General features: G+C 31.4%; 1 protein-coding gene across 3 annotated transcripts; it reads left to right on the top strand.

The window, feature by feature from the left end:
* The first annotated feature begins 13,642 nt into the window (after nt 1–13,642).
* LOC111281881 (uncharacterized) lies at nt 13,643–21,055 on the top strand. 3 transcript variants are annotated; one of them, XM_022869690.2, is made up of 11 exons: nt 13,643–14,018; nt 14,256–14,326; nt 14,755–14,972; nt 15,177–15,411; nt 15,752–15,921; nt 17,762–17,904; nt 18,230–18,284; nt 18,442–19,021; nt 19,423–19,535; nt 20,211–20,454; nt 20,647–21,055. In XM_022869690.2, the coding sequence occupies exons 3-11, from the start codon at nt 14,782–14,784 to the stop codon at nt 20,872–20,874; spliced, it is 1,959 nt and encodes a 652-aa protein (XP_022725425.1). In that variant the 5' UTR covers nt 13,643–14,018; nt 14,256–14,326; nt 14,755–14,781; the 3' UTR covers nt 20,875–21,055. The 3 variants fall into 3 exon arrangements, with proteins under 3 accessions (XP_022725425.1, XP_022725390.1, XP_022725399.1); XM_022869655.2 differs by having other exon boundaries at nt 13,647–14,018; nt 18,107–18,284; XM_022869664.2 differs by having other exon boundaries at nt 13,705–14,018; nt 14,192–14,326; nt 18,107–18,284.
* Nucleotides 21,056–22,349: the final 1,294 nt, after the last annotated feature.

Genomic DNA, 22,349 nt, shown 5'->3' with positions numbered 1-22,349 from the left:
TTAGGATTCGAATTTTAAGGTTTGAGATTTTGGATTTTAAGGTTTTAGGTTTTAGGGTTTTTAGGGTCTATGGTTTTAAGGTTAGGGTTTTGAGGTCTAGGGTTTAGATGTTTAGGGTTTTGAAATTTAGGGTTTAAGATTTCAAATTTTAGTATATAAAGGATTTAGAATTTTAGATTGTAGAGTTTTAAGGGTTTAGAAGTTTTCAGAGTTTTGGATTTCAAAGTTTTAAGGGTTTAGAAGTTTAGGGTTTCAAGTTTTTAGGGTTTTAATTTTAGGGTTGTGATTTTGGAGTTTGGATGTTTAAGGTTTAGATTTTTGAATTTTAAAAATGTGGACAAATCTAAAAATCTCCAACATCTATGTAGACTTTTGAAGTAAGTTCGATTTTTATGATTTTTGAAAATTAATTTTTCATGTATTTTCTTTTTTATTATTATTAATTATTAATTATTAATTTAGTAACTTTTAATTTTATTATTATTATTTAATAATTCTCCAACATCTAGGCAAAATTATTTTTTTAAAAGACGATTTTTATTTCTCCATCATCTAGGTAGGGAAAAAATTTTATCACTTTATTCTTATTATCATTTTTTATAGATTGTTTTAGCATTTTTTTTGTTATTATTCTCTTTTATTTATTTTTTAATTATTATTTAAAGAAGAAAAATAAAAAATTTTGAAATTATTTTTCATTCTTATTATTGTTATTATTATTTAGCTATTGTTATTTTATTTATTTTATATTATTTAATAAGGTTTGCTTTAAAAAATTTTACAAAATTATGAAAAACTTTAACTTCATTACTCATTATTTATTTATTTTGTTTATTTATTTAGCTTTTATTTTTATTAATTGTTATTATAAAAAAATATTTATTTTAAAACATTTTTAAGTTTTTAAAAGTCCATAAATAACAATAATAAAATTAAAATGATATAAATAATATATAAAAAATTAAAAAAAAAAAACTTGAACCGAATCAGTCAATCCAGGTTCAACTAGACCAGTAGGGGTGGTTTGGGGAGTAGTTCAGTTGAACCGATTGAAAATTGGTTGAAGTAGGTTGTCGAGTCGAGTTGTGTGGATCCTTGGGCAAATCCGGGTCCACGTGCAGGTCCCCCTTGGTGACTAAGAAAAAAATTTTTTTTCTCTCAACTCTTACCAATCAAAAACCCAAAAAACAACATGTGCCACCAATCACCATTCGCTAATCAAGTCATCATTAGCCACCAAAAAATTTAAAACTCCTTGAAAGGCTTTTTTCAACCCTTTGAGCTTCGATCTACCCTTTTTTTTTTTTTTACAGAAAACCTCCTCAATCAATGTAAATCTAACTTGAAAATTTTAGCCTTTTTTTATTATATTATTATTATTATTTAAGGTTGATTTCACTCTATTTTTTATAGGTAGCTCTTTGGCGTTGGGTTCCCCGTTGAATCAACGAAGACTGTGCTTGTTTTTTTCTCTTTTTTTTTGGTTTTTTTAGATTTATGATGGATGTAGGTTTTGTCGAATTTAGGATATATGGAGGTTAGGGTTAATCATGGGTCTGATGGAAATGGTGCTTGGGGGCTTAGTTTGGGGTTAAGCTGGGTGTTTGGGTCCCCTTACCTTGAGGACTATGTTTATTTGGTTTTGATTTTTTTTTTTAGTGATTATGGCCATTTGAAATGGTGTGTTTATGGTGGTTTCTTATGGAGGTTTATGGATGAGGCTTAAAAGGAGGTTTGTTGGTGTTGGTCAAACACGAAGGTGGATTCAAAGGTCATGGTTCTTGGCTAGGGCTATGTGTTAGGGTAGTGGCTAGTTTGTTAGAAGGTAGGTGCATGCGTGGGTGTGGGTATTTAGTGCCACTGGTTTGAAAGGTTGAAAATTGGCTTTTGGTGTTACTGGGTTGTTTGGCTTATTGATGGGGTGCCTAAGACTAGTGCCATATGGTGAGCTCTCCCCAAAAAGGGTTGGTGCTAAGGTGTTTTTGTAAAGACTAAGGAATGGGTGCTCAAGGGCAAGTGTGGGTTTTTGGCAGGGAGTAGGTCTTGACAGGGCATGTTGAAAGGTAGTTAGGGCAGGTGAGTGGTGCCTTACATGGCACCACTGTCTTTCCTCTTTTTTTGTTCTTTTATTAATTATTAATATATTTAATTATTAACTTTAATATTGATAAACAAAATAATAATAAACAAGGGGTTCCATTCAATAGACTCAGATAAAATTCAATGTCTACAGCTACCCCTCTTTGTGCATTGCTAAGGATAAAGAATAGGGCAAAAAAAAAAACAATAATTTTGTCTGTAAGCAAATTGAGGATTTTTCAAAAAAAAAATTTTTGTTTTTTATTTTGGATTGAACAACAAGTGTAGTGATAAAGAACGACCAGGATGACATCACGAATCAAAAAACAAAGAGTTGATCTAGACAACAACACAAGTTGAAGAATAAAGAATGATCGGGACAACACCACAAGTCATATAATAAAGAATAACCAAGACAATACCGTAAGTCAAAAAATAAAGAATTAATCAAGACAACATCACAAGTCAAATACAGTGATCGTTAATCTAGATTTACGTGCCAACTAAATTGAACTTAAAGCTTTTTTAATGCTGAATAAACTAGGCTTAAATTTCATTGAGGGCTAGCTAAACTAGGCTTAAATTTTCATTGATAGCCAAATAAACTAAGCTAAAAATTAGGTCCAGTCAAACTGGGCTTAAATCTTTCTTTGAGGGCCAGAGCTTAAAACTTCATTGGGTGCCAACTAATATGGGCTTAAAACTTTCTTTAAACACTAAATAAATTGGGTTTTCATTGAACGCCAAATAAATTGGGCTTAAAATTAGGTGTCAAGTAAACTGGCTTAAAACTTTCTTTGAGGGCTAGCTAAACTGAGTTTAAGATTGGGTGCCAAATAAACTAGACTTAAAATTTTATGGTGCTAGTTAAACTAGGCTTAAAACTTTATTTGGGGCCAGTTAAATTGGGCTTAAGATTTCTCTAAGGGTCAAATTAACTGGGCTTAAAATTTGGTGCGTAGTAAAATGGGTTTAAAACTTTCTTTAGGGGCTAGCTAAATTGGGCTTAAAATTGGGTGCTAGATAAAATGGGCTTAAATTTTTATGGTGCTAGTTAAACTGGGCTTAAAACTTCATTTGGGGCTAGCTAAACTGGATTTAAGATTTCCTTGAGGGTCAGATAAACTCGATTTAAAATTTTATTAGGTGCTAGATAATTTAGGTTTAAAATTGGATGCAAGGTAAATTGGATTTAAAATTTTATTGAGGCCAACTAAACTGGCTTAAATTTTTTCTGTGCCAGATAAATTGGGTTTAAAATTGGGTGCCAAGTAAACTGGGCATAAATTTTATATAGATTTGAATTTTTCTGAGGAACAGACAATTTCTATTAGAAATGAAAAAAGTAAAAATTTTGTCTCAATGGATTGGTTGATTTAGCACCCAAGGATTTCTACTGATTCAAAAAGACTTCACCACTTAAAAGGGATAAAAAAAGTATATACTTTTTTAGCTAATCTAGGCTTATGTGCTAGCTAATCTGGGCTTATTGTGCTAGTTAAACTGGGCTTACATGCCAACTAAATTGGAACAGACAATTTATTCATGCCAACTAAATTGTCTCAATAGATTGGTTGATTTAGCACCCAAGGATTTCTGCTGATTCAAAAAGACTTCACCACTTACAAGAGATAAAAAGGGTATATACTTTTTTAGCTAATCTAGGCTTATGTACTAGCTAATCTGGGTTTATTGTGCTAGTTAAACTGGGCTTACATGCCAACTAAATTGGGCTTGAGACTCCATTGGCACTAGATAAACTAGGCTAACTTTTCATTGATGCCAGCTAAATTGAGCTTAAAATTTTATTGGTGCCAGATAATCTAGGATTACGTGCCAACTATACTAGGCTTAAATCTCATTGATGCCAGCTAAACTAGGCTTGAATTTTTTTAGAATTTGGTGATCCCTATCAGAAATAAAAGTGATAAGGATTTTCTTTCCAAATGGATTGAATGGTTTTGTAGACAGAGATTTCTGTTTATTCAAAAGGGTTTCAACTTGAAAGGAATAAAATAGGCATATAATTTTTCATACAAGCTCATAGATGAAATATAAGCTTTTCTAAAAACAAGAATTCCTTAAAAGCCAAACATATTCAACATCTTTCTTAGTCTCCAAATGCAACATTTTGATATATGTCAATATTAGCTGTAAAAATTTGAGATTTTGAAAAGTTATTTGGGAATGGACAAAAGTTGAGATTTTCGAAATCAACCCACCTTAAACTTCTGTGACTTTGATATTTTAGATCTTTCAATAAGGTTTCGCTTATATTTGTTCAGTATCTACTAAATTTAGCATTAGGAATGGCCTTCAAGATTTACTCTAGGCTACCCTTTTTAGGGTTTTCATCTTAGAGCCACTCTTATTTCTATTTTTTTCCTTTTTTTAAAATTTTTTTTGCACATTATGAACTTAAAAAATTCAAACGTAATCCAAAAGAGAAAAAAAAAGTTTTTGAAAGAGGTTAATGGTTCAAACAAAAAATTATGTAAAAAAAAATGACTCAAAAGATTCATGGTTATTTTTCCAAGGGAAACTCTTCAATTTTAAGCCTCCATGATTGATCCAATATGAACTTTTAAAAGGTTATAACATAGGTTAAGGTTAAATGTTGTAAAAGAAAGCAATAGAAAAGCCTAAAATAATTATTTAAGGGTATTTAGAGCCAATGATCATTTTCCCATTCGAGGGATACACTTTGGGGTCTATTCCTTTTTGCTTTCCACCCATTCATTTCCTTTTTTTTTCTTTTATTCTTTATTTCTTTTTATTTTTCCTTTTTTTTCACTGAGTGAATTCAAAACTTTTGTGAACGTTTATATTCAACTTTTACCCCCATCACACGAGATTTCATTTGGACATCCCCATTCTTAACCCCCTAAATGCATTTCTTTTTACCTCCTAATGTGAAGGGTGATCCTTAGTCAGAGTTTATTTTGAAAGAATTCAATCAAACTCAAAGGGAGTAATAAAGGATAAATTTTTATGTTTATAAAAGGATAATGAAATATGGCCATTTGTCATTTCAAACATATGCACTTAAATTGAAAAGTAGTTCTTTTTAGGAAAATGTACTTGAAGAAAGGTTTTTATTTCAAAAGTTTTTGTGTTTTTTTTTGTTTATTTTTTTAATTATTGGCCTTTTTTTATTTTGGGCTTTTTCCTTGTCCCTTTTTTAAAACTTTGACTTTGTCAAGACTTTATCTCAAATTTTTTAAGTGCATGATGTCATAATCATTTTTTAAAAATTTTTTTTTATTTTTTTGTTTTTATTTTTTTTACATGTCCACATAACTCATATTTAAATTCATTTTGCCAGTAATGCATTTCATGTAAGATACCCAATTTTAACAAACCTTCTTTAATAAAAAAAAATGGTCACGTGGAATGAACGAGAAAAAAGATCATATGGGGTAACTTATTTAAGGTCTCAGATGATCTAAGTTACTCTAAAAAAAAAAAAATAAAAGTGTTAATCATAATTCAAGTTGTCTTAGAGGCAATGAGGTTTTTCGTCTTTGACAAACATGACCCCAAGACAAAAGATCAGGCCAATTTTAGGGTAAAGAGTTAAAATCTTAGTAAATTTGAGTTCATTTTACAAAACTTGGGTTTAGAAATTTTGGAACTGCAAAATAATCTTAACACATCAAATTATCGCATTTGAATTGTTAAAAATGTTATATATACTTGATTTGCTATGAACCATATTTCTTTACATTGGTTATTTCATTGTTCATTACCTTGAAAAAGAATATCACATTTTGATATCATAACATTATCAGGTGAGGGCAAGGTTCACAAATTCAAATTCAAGACTGTTAAAGGGTCATTACTGATAAATGAGGTCAACTAAATGATTTAAAAAAAATTAGCATTTAGGTATTTGTCAATTTTCTAATAATGATCGCCAACTCATCCTAGACTCAAAACTTCCTTTTTTCTCTTTTTCCTTTTTTCATTTTTTTTAAAGTGTTTCTATAGCCTCAATACTTAACTATGTGAGTTTTTATTCAAATCTGACTTTTTTTCCCTTTTTGTCACTTTCTTTTAAAGAAAACTTATAATATCTAAAACTTAAACAAAATAAAAGACCTTAAATGATAATATAACCATAAAACACTATGAAGCACAATGTTCACTCATGTAATGCAGACACTCAAACTTGACCTAAAAATTTACATTCCTAATAGTACTCTTAAAATGACATTCAAAGTTACATAAATATAAACCCCCCATTTGACACTTCAACTTAAGCATCATGACTCACAACTCTACTGCTATCAATTATCAAGACCACCAACTAGCTTTTTAAACTTTGCAACATTCACATTGATGAAAACTTAAACTGTATCATTGAAGGTTGTATAATCTTTTATGGAATACCTTTCAGTCCTATCATGGAATTCACATTTAGCATTGGGATCATACCACTTCGAGTAGGAAGGTTTTTTGGGTCTTACAGGAACAACAAATATCATGATTTTTGATAAGGTAAAGAGCCAACTTAAGGCATTAGGAGTGAATGATGCACCTCAACTCTCTTTTTATTACGACTTTGTGAATGACTTGAGTTGATCTTTGGTTCTGTAAATGTTTGTGGCAAAGGAATTTGAGCACATAGATGAGGTGGTTGAGGAAAATCATCGGTCTAAAATATCGATTGGGGATAATATGATGACCATTGTGAACAGTCATCTATTAAATCTTCTTGTATTATGGTGAGGTTTCTCTTATTTTACCCTTTAATAATTATTTCTTAGGCTTGTTCAGCAAAATATCTTTCCTCTTTTCATCACTAGCATCTATAGTTCTTCTTTTTTTTATCCCATCCTCAATTTTGCTCACAGCAAACAATAAATCTGCAAACTCTAATGAAGTATTGTTGATCACCTTATCATAATAGGAAAAAGGAAGAGTATCCACAAATAAGAAATTCAGCTCCTTATTGGTAAGAGATAGTTGTACCTACGATGCCATTTTTTTTCATTTAACAGCATATTCTTTATAGCTCTTATTAGGGCTCTTTCTCATATTTTGAAAAGTTAATCGGTCTAGAGCCAACTCCAATATATATCGGTATTGCTTCAGGAATACCCGTAATAAATCCCTCAAAGTATGAATTTGACTGCTCTCCAAACTATAATACTAATTGGCTGTTACCCCAATCAAACTTTTTTGAAAAATATGAATAAGCAGCTTTTCGTCATCGACATACCCAACTATTTTATGACAGTATTGAGCCAAATGTGTCTTAGGACATCTAATTTCATTATATTTTTCAAATGTCAAAATCTTGTACTTGAGCAGAATAACGACATTTGGACTAGTTGGGATTTTTTTCATTACAAGATTCATTCTTACCTTCAATAGCTTGAATTCTTTCTTTCAAGAGATTATACATTTTCTGTTCATTTAGATTCCTCGGCTCTTCCATTATGAGTCCTAAGCTAGGTCTTTCAAGTTGATCATTTCCTTGAGCACAAAATCTATCGACAATCTTCTCTATCTTTCCTATCCAATCAATATTCTCCAGATCCTTAAAAGAAATCACAGAGATTATTTTAGAAGAAATTTCTTCTTTTAGAGCACATAAGAATTGCATTATATTAAATGAATACATAAATGGATGAATGAATGAATGCATAAATGACAAAGCTCTTTGGTGAAAAGTATAAAAATTGGGTAAATAATGAAAATGAAAGATGAACCATAATTCACATATCTAAATTTAACAGACAATGCCATGTTAACATAAAAAAAATAACATTTTCAAACAGAAGAAATTCATAATGCATTTTATTTTTTAAACAACCTATCACTTAAAGATCCTCTTTAAACAAAAGTCACATCCATGTTTATCATCTTGCCATCCCTTTCTTATTGTTCCTAGACCTTTTAATCCCCTATTATAGTTGGATCAAACCATTTTGCATCTATGAGTGATCATACCTTATGCTTGAAACCCTCATAATTCTCAATGGAATGCCTCGTATTCCTATCATGTTATTCGTATCTTACATTAGGGTAAAAACATTTTGGGTACGAAGGCTTTAAAGGCTTTGAAGGTACAAAGACGATAAGGTGTCTCTTAAACAGATAGCAAAAAAGTTTTTCATATAAAATTAGGAGAGGATCTAACTATTTCTTTTTCTTGGGTAATTTTTAGGTAACAAGTTGACTAAAAGTGCTAAGATTCGACGGTGGTGCAAAGGTTTAGACTTGAGCAATCAGTTGAACAAGTGGTTGGGGAATGAAAGGTTGAAGATTTTGGTTCAAATATGGACTTCTTAAAGATTGTATGAAGTTTTGAGGTCTAATTGTTGATGTTTAGAAAAGAGGCCAAAAATAATCATAAGGACAATTTGAATGTAAGTTTGAGCTTGAAACAATTAGTGAAGGTTGCATGGAACCTGGTAACTCGTCTTAGAAATCAAATTCTAAAGCTTAGACATTTGAATGGTTAGATCACTCATCCATTTCATGATCTAGTCTAGACCATCATTATTGCTCAAACTATTGAATGATTTAGCATGCTCTAAAAGTGTATTAGGCCTAGTGAGAATCGGTTGATCATGACTCCATGAATTCGTAGGACTTACTTGGGTTGAAATTGGTGAAGACTTTTGAAAAGGCGTCAAAATAAATTTGTTGAGTTTACTCACGGTCTTCATCAACTTAGCAAGTTGTTTCTTGATTTTAAGGTTTTGATTTTGGAGTTTGGATGTTTAGGGTTTAGATTTTTTAATTTTAAAAATACAACCATCTCTGAAAATCTTCAACATCTATGCGGACTTTCGAAGCAAGTTCAGTTTCTAAGATTTTTGAAAAGTAAATTTTCAAAATTACTTTTTATTATTATTAATTATTAATTTATTAACTTTTTTTTTTATTATTATTATTATTATTTAATAATTTCTCAACATTTAGGCATAATTTTTTTAAAAAAAAATGGTTTTTATTCCCTTCATCATTTAGGTAGGAAAAAAAATTTTATCACTTTATTTTTATTATCATTTTTTTAAAGATTTTTTTAGCATTTTTTTGTTATTATTCTCTTTTATTTATTTTTTAATTATTATTTAAAGAAGAAAAATAAAAAATTGTGAAATAATTTTTTATTCTTATTATTGTTATTATTATTTAGCTATTGTTATTTTATTTATTTTATATTATTTAATAAGGTTTGTTTTAAAAATTTTTACAAAATTATCAGAAACTTTAATTTTATTACTCATTATTTTTTTTGTTTATTATTTAGCTTTTATTTTTATTAATTATTATTATAAAATAACAAATATTTATTCTAAAAAAATTTTAAGTTTTTAAACATGCATAAATAACAATAATAAAATTAAAAATGATATAAATAATATATATAATTCAAAAAAAAAAAAAAGAATCAATCAACGGTCTAGTTAACGTCGACGGTTCGGGTGAGCAGTTCAGTTGAACCAACTGAGGGCTGGCTAAAGTAAGTTATCGGGTCAAGTTGCACGGATCCCGGGTCAAATCTGAGTTCACGTGCGGATCTCTCTTAGCTTAAAACGATGTCATTTTGGGCTTTAATCTTTTATATAAAAAACTTTTTTTTCAACTCATTTCTTTCTTCTCTTTAAAAAAAAATTCATTGTTTTCTCTCAACTCTCGTCGACCAAAAACCTAGAAAATGGTCATGCGCCGCTGATTGCCATTCACCAGTCTAGTCATCGTTAGCCACCAAAAATTTTAAAACTCTCTGCAAGGCTCTTTCGACTCTCTGAGCTTCGATCTGCCATTCTTTTCATGAAAAATGTCCTCAATCAGTGTAGATCTAACCTAAAAAATTTGGCTTTTCTTTTTTATTATTTTATTATTATTTTTTTAGGCTAATTTCATTTTTTTGTTTTTGCAAGTAACTCTTTAGTGCTGGGTTCCTCATCAACAAAAATTATGTTTATTTATTTATTTATTTTGGTTTTTTTTTCTTTTGCTTTCTGATAGATTGAGGTTTTATGGGATTTAGGATATTTGGAGGTTAGGGTCAATCATGGGTTTGAGGGAAATGGTGCTTTGGGGCCCAGTTTGGGGCTAGGTTAGGTGTTTGGGTTCTTCTACTCTAGCGACTAGGTTTATTTGTTTTGATTTTTTTTTTTTTTTTTGTGGTTATGGCCATTTGAAATGGCATATTTATAATGGTTTCTTCTAAAGGTTTGTGGAAGAGGCTTGAAGGGGGCTATTGGTACTGGTCAGATATGAGGGTGGATACGAGGGCCATGGGTCTTGGCTAGGGCTAGGTGCTGGGGTAGTGGCTAGTTTGTTAGGAGGTGGGTTCGTGCATGGGCGTGGGTATCTGGTGCCGCTGGTTTGAATGGTTGAGAATTGGTTTCTGGTGCCACTTGGTTGTGTGGGCTTTTTGGTTTGTTAATGGGGTGCCTAAGACTAGTGCCAGATGGTAAGGTCTTCCTCTAAAGGGGTTAGTGCCGGGATATTTTTGAAGAGACTGGGGAATGGGTGCTCAGGGGCAAATGTGGGTCTCTGGTGGGGAATGAGTCTTGGTAGGGTATGGTGAAAGGTAGTTAAAGTAGGTGAATGGTGCCTTGCATGGTACCACTATCTCCTCTCTTTTTTTAATTAATTATAGGTGAATGGTGCCTTACATGGTACCACTATCTCCTTTCTTTTTTTAATTAATTATTAATATATTTAATTATTGACTTTAATATTGATAAACAAATTAATAATAAAAAAGGGTTTCATTCGATAGATCTAGACAAAATTCGATGTCTATATGCTCTATGACACAAAGTTGCATAAAGCCAAATAGGATTACCTTTTCTTTGCTATGGCCTTTTCCCTTTCTTTTATAAGACAAGCTCATGCTACCTTTTTTTGCTTTGAATTTCATTAATGCAAAACCCAATGTTTTAGATGTTGCTGATATTCCAGGCCTAGAAGACTTCAGAATTCTATTTGTTGAAAATGATGAACCAAGTGATTTAAGAGGGAACTAACCAGTAACCTTTAAAAAAAGTAGTTTAAGGTTGCTATTGACTTACCTCACTTGGACTATTCATTACTTGTAGAGAAAATTTGATGACAGATTCATGAGATCAGTTTTTTATGGAAAAGGATTTGTTCCATTTATGCTCGATTCACCCATTGTTGCAGTTGATGAAACTTTAGGAACCCGATAGATATCTAGAAGCATTAAATTTTTTTTATTTGTTAATGATGTTATAATAATTGTCTTTCTTGTCACACCACAGTAAAATCTTAATCAGTCTATTTTTGTAAAGTAGTGACAATGTAATTAGCGAAACATCATACCACAAGTTTTCTTTCTTTTACAAATGAGGTAACAATTTAGAGATAGAGAAAGGGGCTGTAGATATTCGAATTTAAACTTTAAATGTGTTGGATGTTACCTTTTAAGGGTGGTTGCATGAATTAACTAAACTAAACCTTAGGTTTAAAATAAGACAATTTACCTTGTTATTAGACAGCGTAATAATGACTGCACCTCTCATAAGGCCTACCCATCACATTATAAACTTAAAATTCAAAGAAACAACTTTACCACCTTTTCAACCCTTCATTGATGGGCTATTAATAGTCTTTTAGGTAGCTGAATTAAAAAGATGGGTCAATCTCAAATACATAAATTATTGGGGCAAGTAAAAATAAAACACCATAGTTGTTTACCAAAAATCAAATGGACAGTGTTTATAAGACCCTCAACAAAGTCAAATTTGTCATAGATGACCTACCACTATGTTTAAGGTCCGTTATTACCTTAAAGATAAAAGTATTAGCCTAATGCTTCAAACAAATAAAATAAGAATCACTATTACGTTAGCCAATGGAACAAGGCAGTTAGTAATGCAACTTGCATTGGAGACAACATTAAAATTAGGCTTGTATTCCTTTTTATTGACAATGACAACAAACATGGGGGCATTCTTACTAGGACTAGAAATTATCACCTTCTTTGCACCATCCTAAAATGGGAAAAAGCATAACTGAGTTAAGGATTCAAGCATAACATGAAAATAAGCAAAAAAAAAAAAGGTTCCAAACATACAACTTTCCCTATGTCTTGATAAACAAAAGGATGTTAATTCCAATAAATTTTCTTCTTATATGGCCATAACATAAACATATGATCAAATTATTATAGACTTACTTTTTTTGGTTGCTAATACTTTCATTTTAATCATGCTTATCCGGCATCATAACTATTCACCAATATTTAGGCAACATGCAAGTTTGAAGGCAACACTAAAAGGTGAGTAAAAGGACAAAGTTTTGCAACCATGTAGGAGTAGAAATTCATTTAATCAACAATGGCTATAATATTCGAACTTTAAATGTTAACTTGGTTTAAATTTTTTTTATACATTTTTTATAAAGGACATATGTTAATCAAAATTGCAGTATCTTTAATACCCTCTATAATCATTCAAGAGATGTAAAATATTTTTGCATTTTTCTAGTATGGGTTTCAAACCAACCAACATTGTTATGATCAAAAGTTGTTTCACCCAATTACCCAAATTTTAAAAAAAGGTTAAAACATAATTTAGTTGTAAAAAAAATATAAAATTTTGCTTAGGCTTTGTGGGTGACTTTGGATTTTGAAGTTTTTATTGCATAGATTGTAAAAACAATTAGAGATTGTTTGTCTTCTATTTTTTTCCCAGTTGAATCAAATAGTAGAGTTGAAATATCAACAGAGTATCAAATTATACATACAATTTTAAAAATTTCATAGAAACATAAATTTTTTCACAAAAAACACATACAATTACCTCTTGAATTTGATAAAGAACTACCCTTTTTATAACTTCCACTTTTCTCTTATAAAGCTCAATTTTTGCCAAAAATTATCAATAATTTTCAAAAAATAAATAAATCAACAATACCCAAAAAAAAACAAAATCTAAGCTGCAAAACCCTAAAACCAAAAACAAAAAGAAAATTCAATCAATGAAATAAAAAAAGGGGCACAAAGACCATATTAGAAAAATGCAAGAATATTTCACATATGCAAAGTCAGAAGAAAAGAAACCAGCCGAATAGAAAGGCAAAATCGAAAAACAGGAAAAGATCAAAATAAAGAAAACAATAAAAAAGAAATTGAGGAAGGAGAAAGGGAAAGAGGAGATTAAGATTCTAAAAAGATTTATAGGCAGTAATGATGGAAAGGTTGATACATCAACAACCTTTATGGAAAGGTTGATACATCAACAGCCTTTCTCCCTTCCCGCTTTTAATCGTTCCCTTTCCTTTACTCTATTGCTCCCTCTTCCTCTTTAATTTTTTTGTTTTTTTTTTATTCCTGTCTTGAAAAATTCAGAACCTTTAATTTTTACCCATCGATTAGCCCTCCAATCCATAACTTCCAGGTTTTATGTGTCCAAATATATGCGTCAATTTGTTTTAAAGATATTACTAATATAGATAACAAATTAAAAAAACAAAAAAGTTGCGAGATAACTTTAATATTAAGTTATAGATATATCTCCAAAAAAAACAACTTATCATTATCAATTTGAGTCAAAGTCAATGAACTCTTGTACATATTAAAAAATATATTTGAAAGAAAAATCAAATATTTTTATCACATAATTGATTTTTGGGTTATTATAGTGTTGAGATGCAAGCGACCGATGTCATGTTTCCAGACCAAATTATTCTCTAAACAGATTATTACAAACAGGCTTACAGCTTGGGCAACGGCACATCGTGTAGAAAACAGGATTGTTATTAGGATTAATTCCACCATGTCAACAGGATTCTAAGCTTGGGCCGAATCGTCCGCATCTCTTTCTCTTACTCCACGCTATCCTTTAACCAATCAAAGCAAGTAACGTTCTCGACTAGCTGCACTGGATGTCTTTAGATCACCTTCCCAAGACATCAAAACCCGAAAGATTCTTCTTTAGACGATGGTAAAAGTTCCGTAGTTTAAGCTACAGTGTTTTACAGCTCTGTCTATTTTAATTTTGACTTCTCTTTTCCTTCTTTTCTAAAACCCATTAAAGAATAATGAATATTCTTCAAATTGAAGTTGTTTTGGAACTCTTGTTTTTTGAGGAAATCTTGTGAATCTTGCTTTTTGTAGAAATGGATTGGTGGCAAATTGTTCAATGGATGTAATCTGACATGGGGTTCTTGAAATGTTCCAGGAATCAACTGAGAATTTCTTGTGCATAATTTTGGGGTTCTAGAATGATTTGAATGTTCACATTTTCTTGAGGTAAATGTTTTCTCTTGCTTTTTCCCAATTTTTCGTTAGTTTAAGTAGTTGGAAATAGGTTGTTAATGGAATTCAACACTTGGGTTTTGAAAAACGTATTAACTTTTTGTGGGTATTATGTAAAGATGCTGAGATTGATAGTCTTGTTAGATTTTCACTTTAGTTGGATTTCTAATAAAATTGGGAGTTGTTTTGAAATGTTTGCTGTCGGGTGAGTTATCTCTTAGATTCTTTTAAGATTTTGCTTGCCATTTAAAATTGTTGCAGAAAACTTTTATTGGGCTTTTGAATGAATCATAAGTTAGTTTTTCTAATTCTAGTTGGATGCATTGAAAGATAGCTGAAATTGAAACTTTTGTTGGTGAAAATCCAGACATTTAAACTTAATATGGGGGTTTTGGGCAATTTACTTGTGGATTATTTTTCAGTGTGTATGACTTGCGAGAAAGTTAGAAATGGCAGTGGCAAGCAAGACTAGAATTATGCTCGAGGCTTTGGTAAAAGAAGGATCATTCAAATGGTTACTTGGCAAGCAAAGCTCCTTTGCAAAGGAATTTGAGGAGCTGGAGACTTCTCCATCTGCTGGAAGGAATTGGATACCTGAACTCTCTCCAGTTGCAAATATCGTTGTGCGAAGATGCTCAAAGTAGGTTGCTTCTGCTGCTACTTTGTTGTTGCTGCCTGCATAAATTCCTTTTGCAACTTGTACCTTAATCTGATTGGAAGTCCTTTTGTTAAATTAGGTTTTCATATGCTTCTAGTTCAGCCTAGATGCATATAAAAATAATGCAAATTGCCTTTTAACTTACATATATAGTCTCCTTATGGCTAACAAAAACAAAATGTACAGAATTCTTGAAACCTCTTCTAGTGAGCTTCAGGAAAGGTTTAATGCTGAGGCACGTGAAGCTATAAAGCATAAATCACAGTATGCGAGGAACTTTTTAGAATACTGCTGTTTCAGGGCTCTTGCTCTGTCTACTCGAGTAATGGGTCATCTGGCTGATAAAAAGTTTCGACGCCTTACATTTGACATGATGGTGGCTTGGGAGGCCCCTGCAGCTTCCAGCCAAACTCTAATTAATGTAACTTTCCTCTCTTAGTCCTTTTTTTTATTTTTTATTTTTTATTTTCTTGGGAGGGGGAGAGGGAGGGTGGCGGTGGTTCAATCATCTGGCAAAAGATTCTTGCTGCATGTTTGCTTGCTTCTTTTTGTTGTTTTATCTGTGGATGTGTGCTCTACAGATCTTGTGTGAAAACTCCGAATGGTCTTATATCTTCTGTAATTAAAAGCTCTTTTCTTGTATTATACACATTAAACTGTTCCCATGTACTTGGAGGACAGATTTTCTAGTGCCATTAATTGTCCAACAAACCTTAGAATTGATGCTGAAAGTTATTGTCATCATTTTGTCTTGCTTGCAGTTAGATGGTGGTCTATCAGTTGGGGTGGAAGCCTTCTCTCGAATAGCTCCGGCAGTTCCAATCATTGCCAATGTGATTATTTGTGAAAACCTCTTTGAGGTTCTAACTATCTCAACAGGTGGTCGGCTTCATTTCTCTGTCTATGACAAGTACCTAAATGGACTGGAAAGGTACGGGCCTTTACCTTGTGAATTCTCTATATACTTTCATGCCCCTCTCTTGTTTATGTTTTGCTCCAATTATAGAGTTAACTAATAACTTTACAACTATTAACCAAATACATGTGTGTCTAACGCAAAATTTTAGAATTCAAAGATAAGAAAATTTGTGCTCTGCTTAGCTCTCATTCCTTCAAGGTTTAAATAACTTTACAACTAATAACCAAATATGAGGACATATAGCCAAACTAAAGGGATCCTAAAATAACTTCTCAAACAAGATTAAAGGGTTTGTAAAGTATGATCAGTCATCAGAAGATAAACCAAAAGTCTTGAACTGATATTCTTTTCAGAAAATGAACAGTTTATAGGAGGGCCTTGGGGACGATATTAAATGGAATTGAAAATAATTTGTCCAGTACAACTACAGGTACAAGTGCCAAATAGGCCTTATTGCTGAAAAGCTTTTTTGACAAAGGAAGTTTCAGATTAGTCAAAGTTTCAAACCCTCCCTCCCCTTTTTTTCTCTTAATTAACACTGAAACATGTCATGGAATTTTGAAATTCTGACTTGTATGGACCCACCAATGTAAGGTGTGGTGGGGATAATTCTGATATGATCTTAAACTAAGCAATTTTTTTATGAAGTGAGCATCTCAGGAGCACAACCTGCAGTGTTCTGCTTATTAATTAAACTGAAAATGTATTACTTTTCCTTGAACGTGCTTGTGATTGTAGGTATGCAGCTGACATTTCCATACCTACTGGCTATAATCATTTCATGTTCCATTTTGGGTGATTTTTAAATTGTTCTAAGGTGCACCTGTAATTTAGCTAACCAAAAAGGTCGACTTGATGGATGTAAACCAAGTTTAGTTCACATTAATGCTGAATCTAGCTTTTTGGGGAAGGCATCTGCCGGGAATTATGAAGGAATGACCTGTATATGAGTCTCAACCCAATATGTTGTGGGAAAATTTTGTTGATAGATCTTAGAAGATGTAGGGGCAGGATTACGGATAGGGAGGGACAATTATTTCTCCTTATCAAAATGATGTTGTCTTTGTAAGGTAAGTGGTGAGGTGATGAGAATTATTCTTGATAAAGGAGATGTACTTGGGTTTAACTTGAAGTTTAAAGTGCATGATGGTTTATTCTTGGTAAAAGAGTTTATTTTGCTACACTTAAATGTTAATTGATTCATTTATCAGAAGTCACTCAAGATGGTGTGCCATGTTCTTTGTCCGTAAATTACCTGGTTAATCTCTTTCTTATTTTTGTGCTAAATGAATCTGATGCATGATCTGCTGGCTTAGTCTTGACATTTTGCTTATTCTTCACCTCAACATAATTGAAACTCATAGTCAGGGTTGAGGGGTTTTATAATCCTTGATGATACTTGTTATGATGTCTTAAGCATCCAATATTATACCAATGAACAAGAAACCTGAAATTTAATATTGTGGGATAAAATCATTAGCATTCTCCCTCAAATGTAATCCTGATATTAAAAATTGAAACAAATAGGCCTATGAACAACTTGGCCTCTAATATCATGCTAAGCGTTTAACTAAGACCAATTGGCAATGGTGTGACATAACACCACTAACATGATGAATCATATAATATGGAAAGTTCTCCTCAGAAGCTTATTATAATTTAGTTACTCTCTATATATCTTTTGGCCATTGCTCTACTCCAATGCCGACTACACCTTGTTGTTTGGGTTTTTAGTTTTAAATTCATCTAAAGAAATTTCATACTACATCAAAGGCCTTGTGATTTGTGGCTGCATCTTTATTTAGTCGGTTTGCCTATCTAAATATAATATTCTAAAATTTGATCTCTATAGAGTGATAAAAAAGATGAAGAGTCAATCAGAGTCATCTCTTCTGTCTGCTGTCCGATCATCAAGAGGAGAAAAAATACTTGAGGTGGATGGGACAGTCACTACTCAACCGGTTCTTGAACATGTTGGAATATCAACATGGCCAGGTAAGTTGATCGGATAGCAAAATTTTATTCAATAAACTACCATATGATATCTTTGTTCATTGATGAAATTCATTACTGCAACATACTTTTTTTTATTTTTCTTCTTTCATTCTCTCTCTTTGTTTTTGATCAACAGCTTTGGTTGTTGATTACCACAGTGCAATATTTAGCCTTTTCTGAAATTGTTCTTACATGTCTGCAGGTCGGTTAATACTAACAGATCACGCATTGTACTTTGAAGCCCTTCGAGTTGTATCTTATGACAAACCTAAAACATATGATTTGTCAGATGATCTAAAACAAATTGTTAAACCTGAGTTGACAGGGCCATGGGGTACTCGGCTTTTTGACAAAGCAGTCTTATACAAATCAATTTCCTTGTAAGGCGTGATTGCATATTTATTTCATTTTGAATAGAATTCTGTGATACTTTGGTGTTGAATCAATCATGAATTGTATTTTATGCTTTGATTTTAACATAAAGCTTGTCTGAGAATATAATTTAGCTATTGACTGTTTATGGTGTCTCTCTTGTAGATCAGAACCAGTTGTTATAGAGTTTCCTGAGCTTAAGGGGCACACTCGGCGTGATTACTGGCTAGCAATAATCTGGGAAATTTTATATGTTCATAGATTTATAAATAAGTTCCATATTACTGGAATTGAAAAGGATGATGCACTTTCAAAAGCTGTTCTTGGAATTTTACGTGTGCAAGCCATTCAGGAAATTAGTTCCTCAAACTCCATTTGCTTTGAATCTCTTCTCATGTTTAATCTTTGTGATCAATTACCTGGGGGAGATTTGATACTGGAGACTCTTGCAAATATGTTAAGTTCAAGGGAATTAGACCGGGGTAACAATGTTGTGGCTGGAGGTGGCATGTACGCAATCTCAGCGTTGGCAATGGTTTCAAACTTAGGGTTTGTGTTTGGTTCAAGTTTAAGTAATCCCAGTGAGGCTGGACTTCTAGTGGGTGAAGTAGCTGTGGGTGAGATGAGTTTGTTGGAGAAAGCAGTTAAGGAATCTAGAGACAACTATAAAAAAGTGGTGCTAGCACAAGAAACAGTAGATGGGGTTAAAGTAGATGGTATTGACACCAATTTAGCTGTTATGAAGGTATCACAGAAGATATCACTGTTGGCTTTAGAATTTCAAAAATGTTAACCCTTCTTTGCTCCTTTTCATTGTTCAAATGAAAATAAGTTTGTTAAAAATAGCAAGTTTGATTAACTGTACTTGTTTATTAAATTTTGATTACCAAGCTAAATGTAGTTGCTGAACACTGAATGGTGCATGCACACATGTTTTTCTGAGTGACGCCATCAAATTATATCATTCAGTGTTGGTTAGCAGAGTGATCAATTTGAACTGTATTTTTGATAGTGTTGCCAACTCATATGAGGTTTAATTCTGGCTCTGCCATTCTGTGCCGTTCTGTTGTTTCTCCTGATTGTCGTTGCAACTTCCATGACTTGTACCGTTATCTAATTTTGCTTTTTCTATTTTTCTACTTGCAGGAGTTACTCTTTCCAGTGATAGAAGTTGGGAAGTGGCTTCTTTCTTTGGTATATTGGGATGATCCTCTAAATTCTTTGCTGTTCTGTTTGTTTTTCACTTTCATCATTTTCAGGTAAGATGCAATTGAATAAACATTATTTTTCTTTATTATTACTTTTTTGGTATGCACATGAGAGCAAATGTATAACTGTCTTACTGTTTGGTGGAATTATTCTAGCAACAAAACCAAGTTATTCCAACTGATAATTGACATCACTTGTAATGCCTTATTTGAGGGCAGGGCTGTCAAATATTAGGTTGACTGAAATGGTTTATTTCCAATGCCTTCTTCTGGAGTGCACTTCTTCATAATGCCTCTAATGATTGGTTTCATCCGTCTGCACTTTTTGGATAAATAATCCTGAGTTAAGCTGGAGTAGTTCTATTGATATATGGAAGTCATCCTGTGTAAATGATTTGATTCAGGTACTTGTCAGCTTAGATGATCACCTAAGCAATAGAAATATGTCGTAGACTTGATTGCAATGATTGAAGGAAGTTTTTGTGTGAAAGAATAGTAAACTTTGAAGTAGAAAATGTTAATCCATACTGTACCACAAGGGGAAGGTTCTTTGTCTTGTTGCTCTCTTGTATATGTAATTTGAGGATGGGTATACGTAATTGGTTGATCTAAATAGAAAACATTTTAGCATAAAACTCTAGAGTTGACTTCATAGTGATCTTCATATCTCATTAGGTTTCCTTGCATGAATCAGACTAACTGGAATTCATATGTTGTTCATTTCAGGGGATGGCTTGGTTATGCCTTTGCATTGATGCTACTCTTTTTTGCGATATTTATGGTTCTTACACAATTTTGCAACCAAGGCAGGCCTGTGGATGAAATGAAGATAATAGCACCTCCACCTATGAACACAGTGGAGCAGCTTTTGGCTGTTCAGAATGCGGTATCTCAAGTTGAACAGCTTGTCCAAGATGGAAACATAGTTCTTCTCAAGTTCCGTGCCTTGTTGCTGTCCATTTCCCCACAGGTTGTACTCTCTTAGTTTGTCGCTACTTTTCAGCATGGTAGAATCTGTTGCTTTCTTATCTTTAAACTGATCAGCTGCTTGTCTTATTGTATCATTTTTTTTTTTTAACTCTTAAACTTAAATAATAATCTAAAACTGATGAGACTAATTTTATAGTGTGCTGACTTTCCCGCTATGATGTTAATCTACCAGGCAAGCGAGAAATTTGCAGTCGCTCTTCTGTTTGCAGCCTTGATTCTGACTTTCTTGCCTAGTAAGTACGTGGTGCTCCTCATCTTTTTGGAGACATTTACGAGGTATTCACCGCCAAGGAAAGCAAGCACTGAAAGATGGATGAGGAGATTGAGGGAGTGGTGGTTCAGCATCCCAGCAGCTCCAGTGGTCCTTGAAAGAGAAAATGAAGATAAGAAGATAAAGTGACAGTGATAAATTTTTTTTTTTGTTTTGCTGTACATAATTGTTTGTGTATGTATTGATTTTGTATCACAGAACTCCAGAAATGTAGATCTTACAAATGGAAAAAAGAGACACAATAAGAAAAAAAAAAAATAAAGTCGTTTGTTTCTCTTGGACAGGTATCAAAAGGTGCCTGACTGTCGTATTCTTTGTTGGAAACTTAAATCTCTATTTTGGAGATTTTAACTGTTAGAAATTTGATTATAATGGCTTTTCAAAAATCAGAATCCTCATTTCAATAGTAAAACCAAATAATTAAAACTACCCAAAAATTAAATGAAAATAATTAATGAACAAAAGACTGGGGATTCATTTTAGTGAACATTAAAATTAGTTTTGATGAAATTAAAAACAACTGTAAATATTAAATTAATTAATATAATAATAAAATTAATTATTATAATAATGATATTAAAATCAAGGGTGTAATATACGTTTGAAAGTAAAAATAGCAATGAATTGTAATGTGACATTAAATATATTAAATTTAAATTTATATAAAATATAAATATTAAATTATTTGACATTTATAAAATTAATAAATTATTAAAAATTATTAAAATTATTTTTATGTCAAATAATAATTTTTAAATAAATAATTAAAAAGTAATAAAAATGATTTTAATATATCAAATATTTTTTTAAAATTTTTTTATAATAATATATTTACAAAATTTAATAATAATTCAAAAAAATAATAATATTTTTATATTAAAATAATAATTATTTTTATTTAAAATAAAGTTTCAAAAGAATAAACAAATAGATGAAAAAAGCCAAGTGAAATGAGTGCACTATAATTAAAAATTAGAAAAAAAAAATAAAACATGGTCTTTTTTAGAAAGGGGGCTGTGGTGGGAATGAAAAATTTCACAGAAAACTCTTACCTCCAGTGAAAATTTGAAGCTACGATGAGAATTTAGTGCTTAATCGCATTGGTAGAATGTTACCCAAACGGTTCGTCACAGTTCAATCGCATAAAAAAACACATTAATCCCACCGAAATAAGGATCAGTTAAATTCAAATGCAACCTCTAATGATATATATATAAAAAAAAAAAGATAAATTATGTAAAAAATTTTTATATTTTGCTAAAACTTAAATTTTAATTCATATATTATAATTTATGTAAATTTAGTCTATATATTTTTAATTTTGTTAAATTTTTGTTGTTAAAAATATTAATGATGTGAATATTAATTTTATTGATGTGACATTGATTTTATTAATGTAACAATTTGGATAAATGCAATCAATTCAAAAAAATTTTGAAAATTTTTTAAAAATTCAAAATAGCAATTTTTTAAAAAAATAAATCTATTTTTTTAAAAAATCAAAAAATATAATTTTTTAAAATTTTAATATAGTTAAAAAAATAAGAAATTTAATATTTGTAAAAATTCTAAAAAATTCTAAAAATTTCAAAATATTAATTTTT

This window comes from Durio zibethinus, chromosome 17, assembly GCF_047325235.1.
Source record: "Durio zibethinus cultivar Kanyao isolate XHJ-2024 chromosome 17, ASM4732523v1, whole genome shotgun sequence".
Lineage (NCBI taxonomy): Eukaryota > Viridiplantae > Streptophyta > Magnoliopsida > Malvales > Malvaceae > Durio > Durio zibethinus.
The sequence above is the reverse complement of the archived record's forward strand: the minus strand, read 5'-3'. Positions and strand labels throughout refer to the sequence as shown.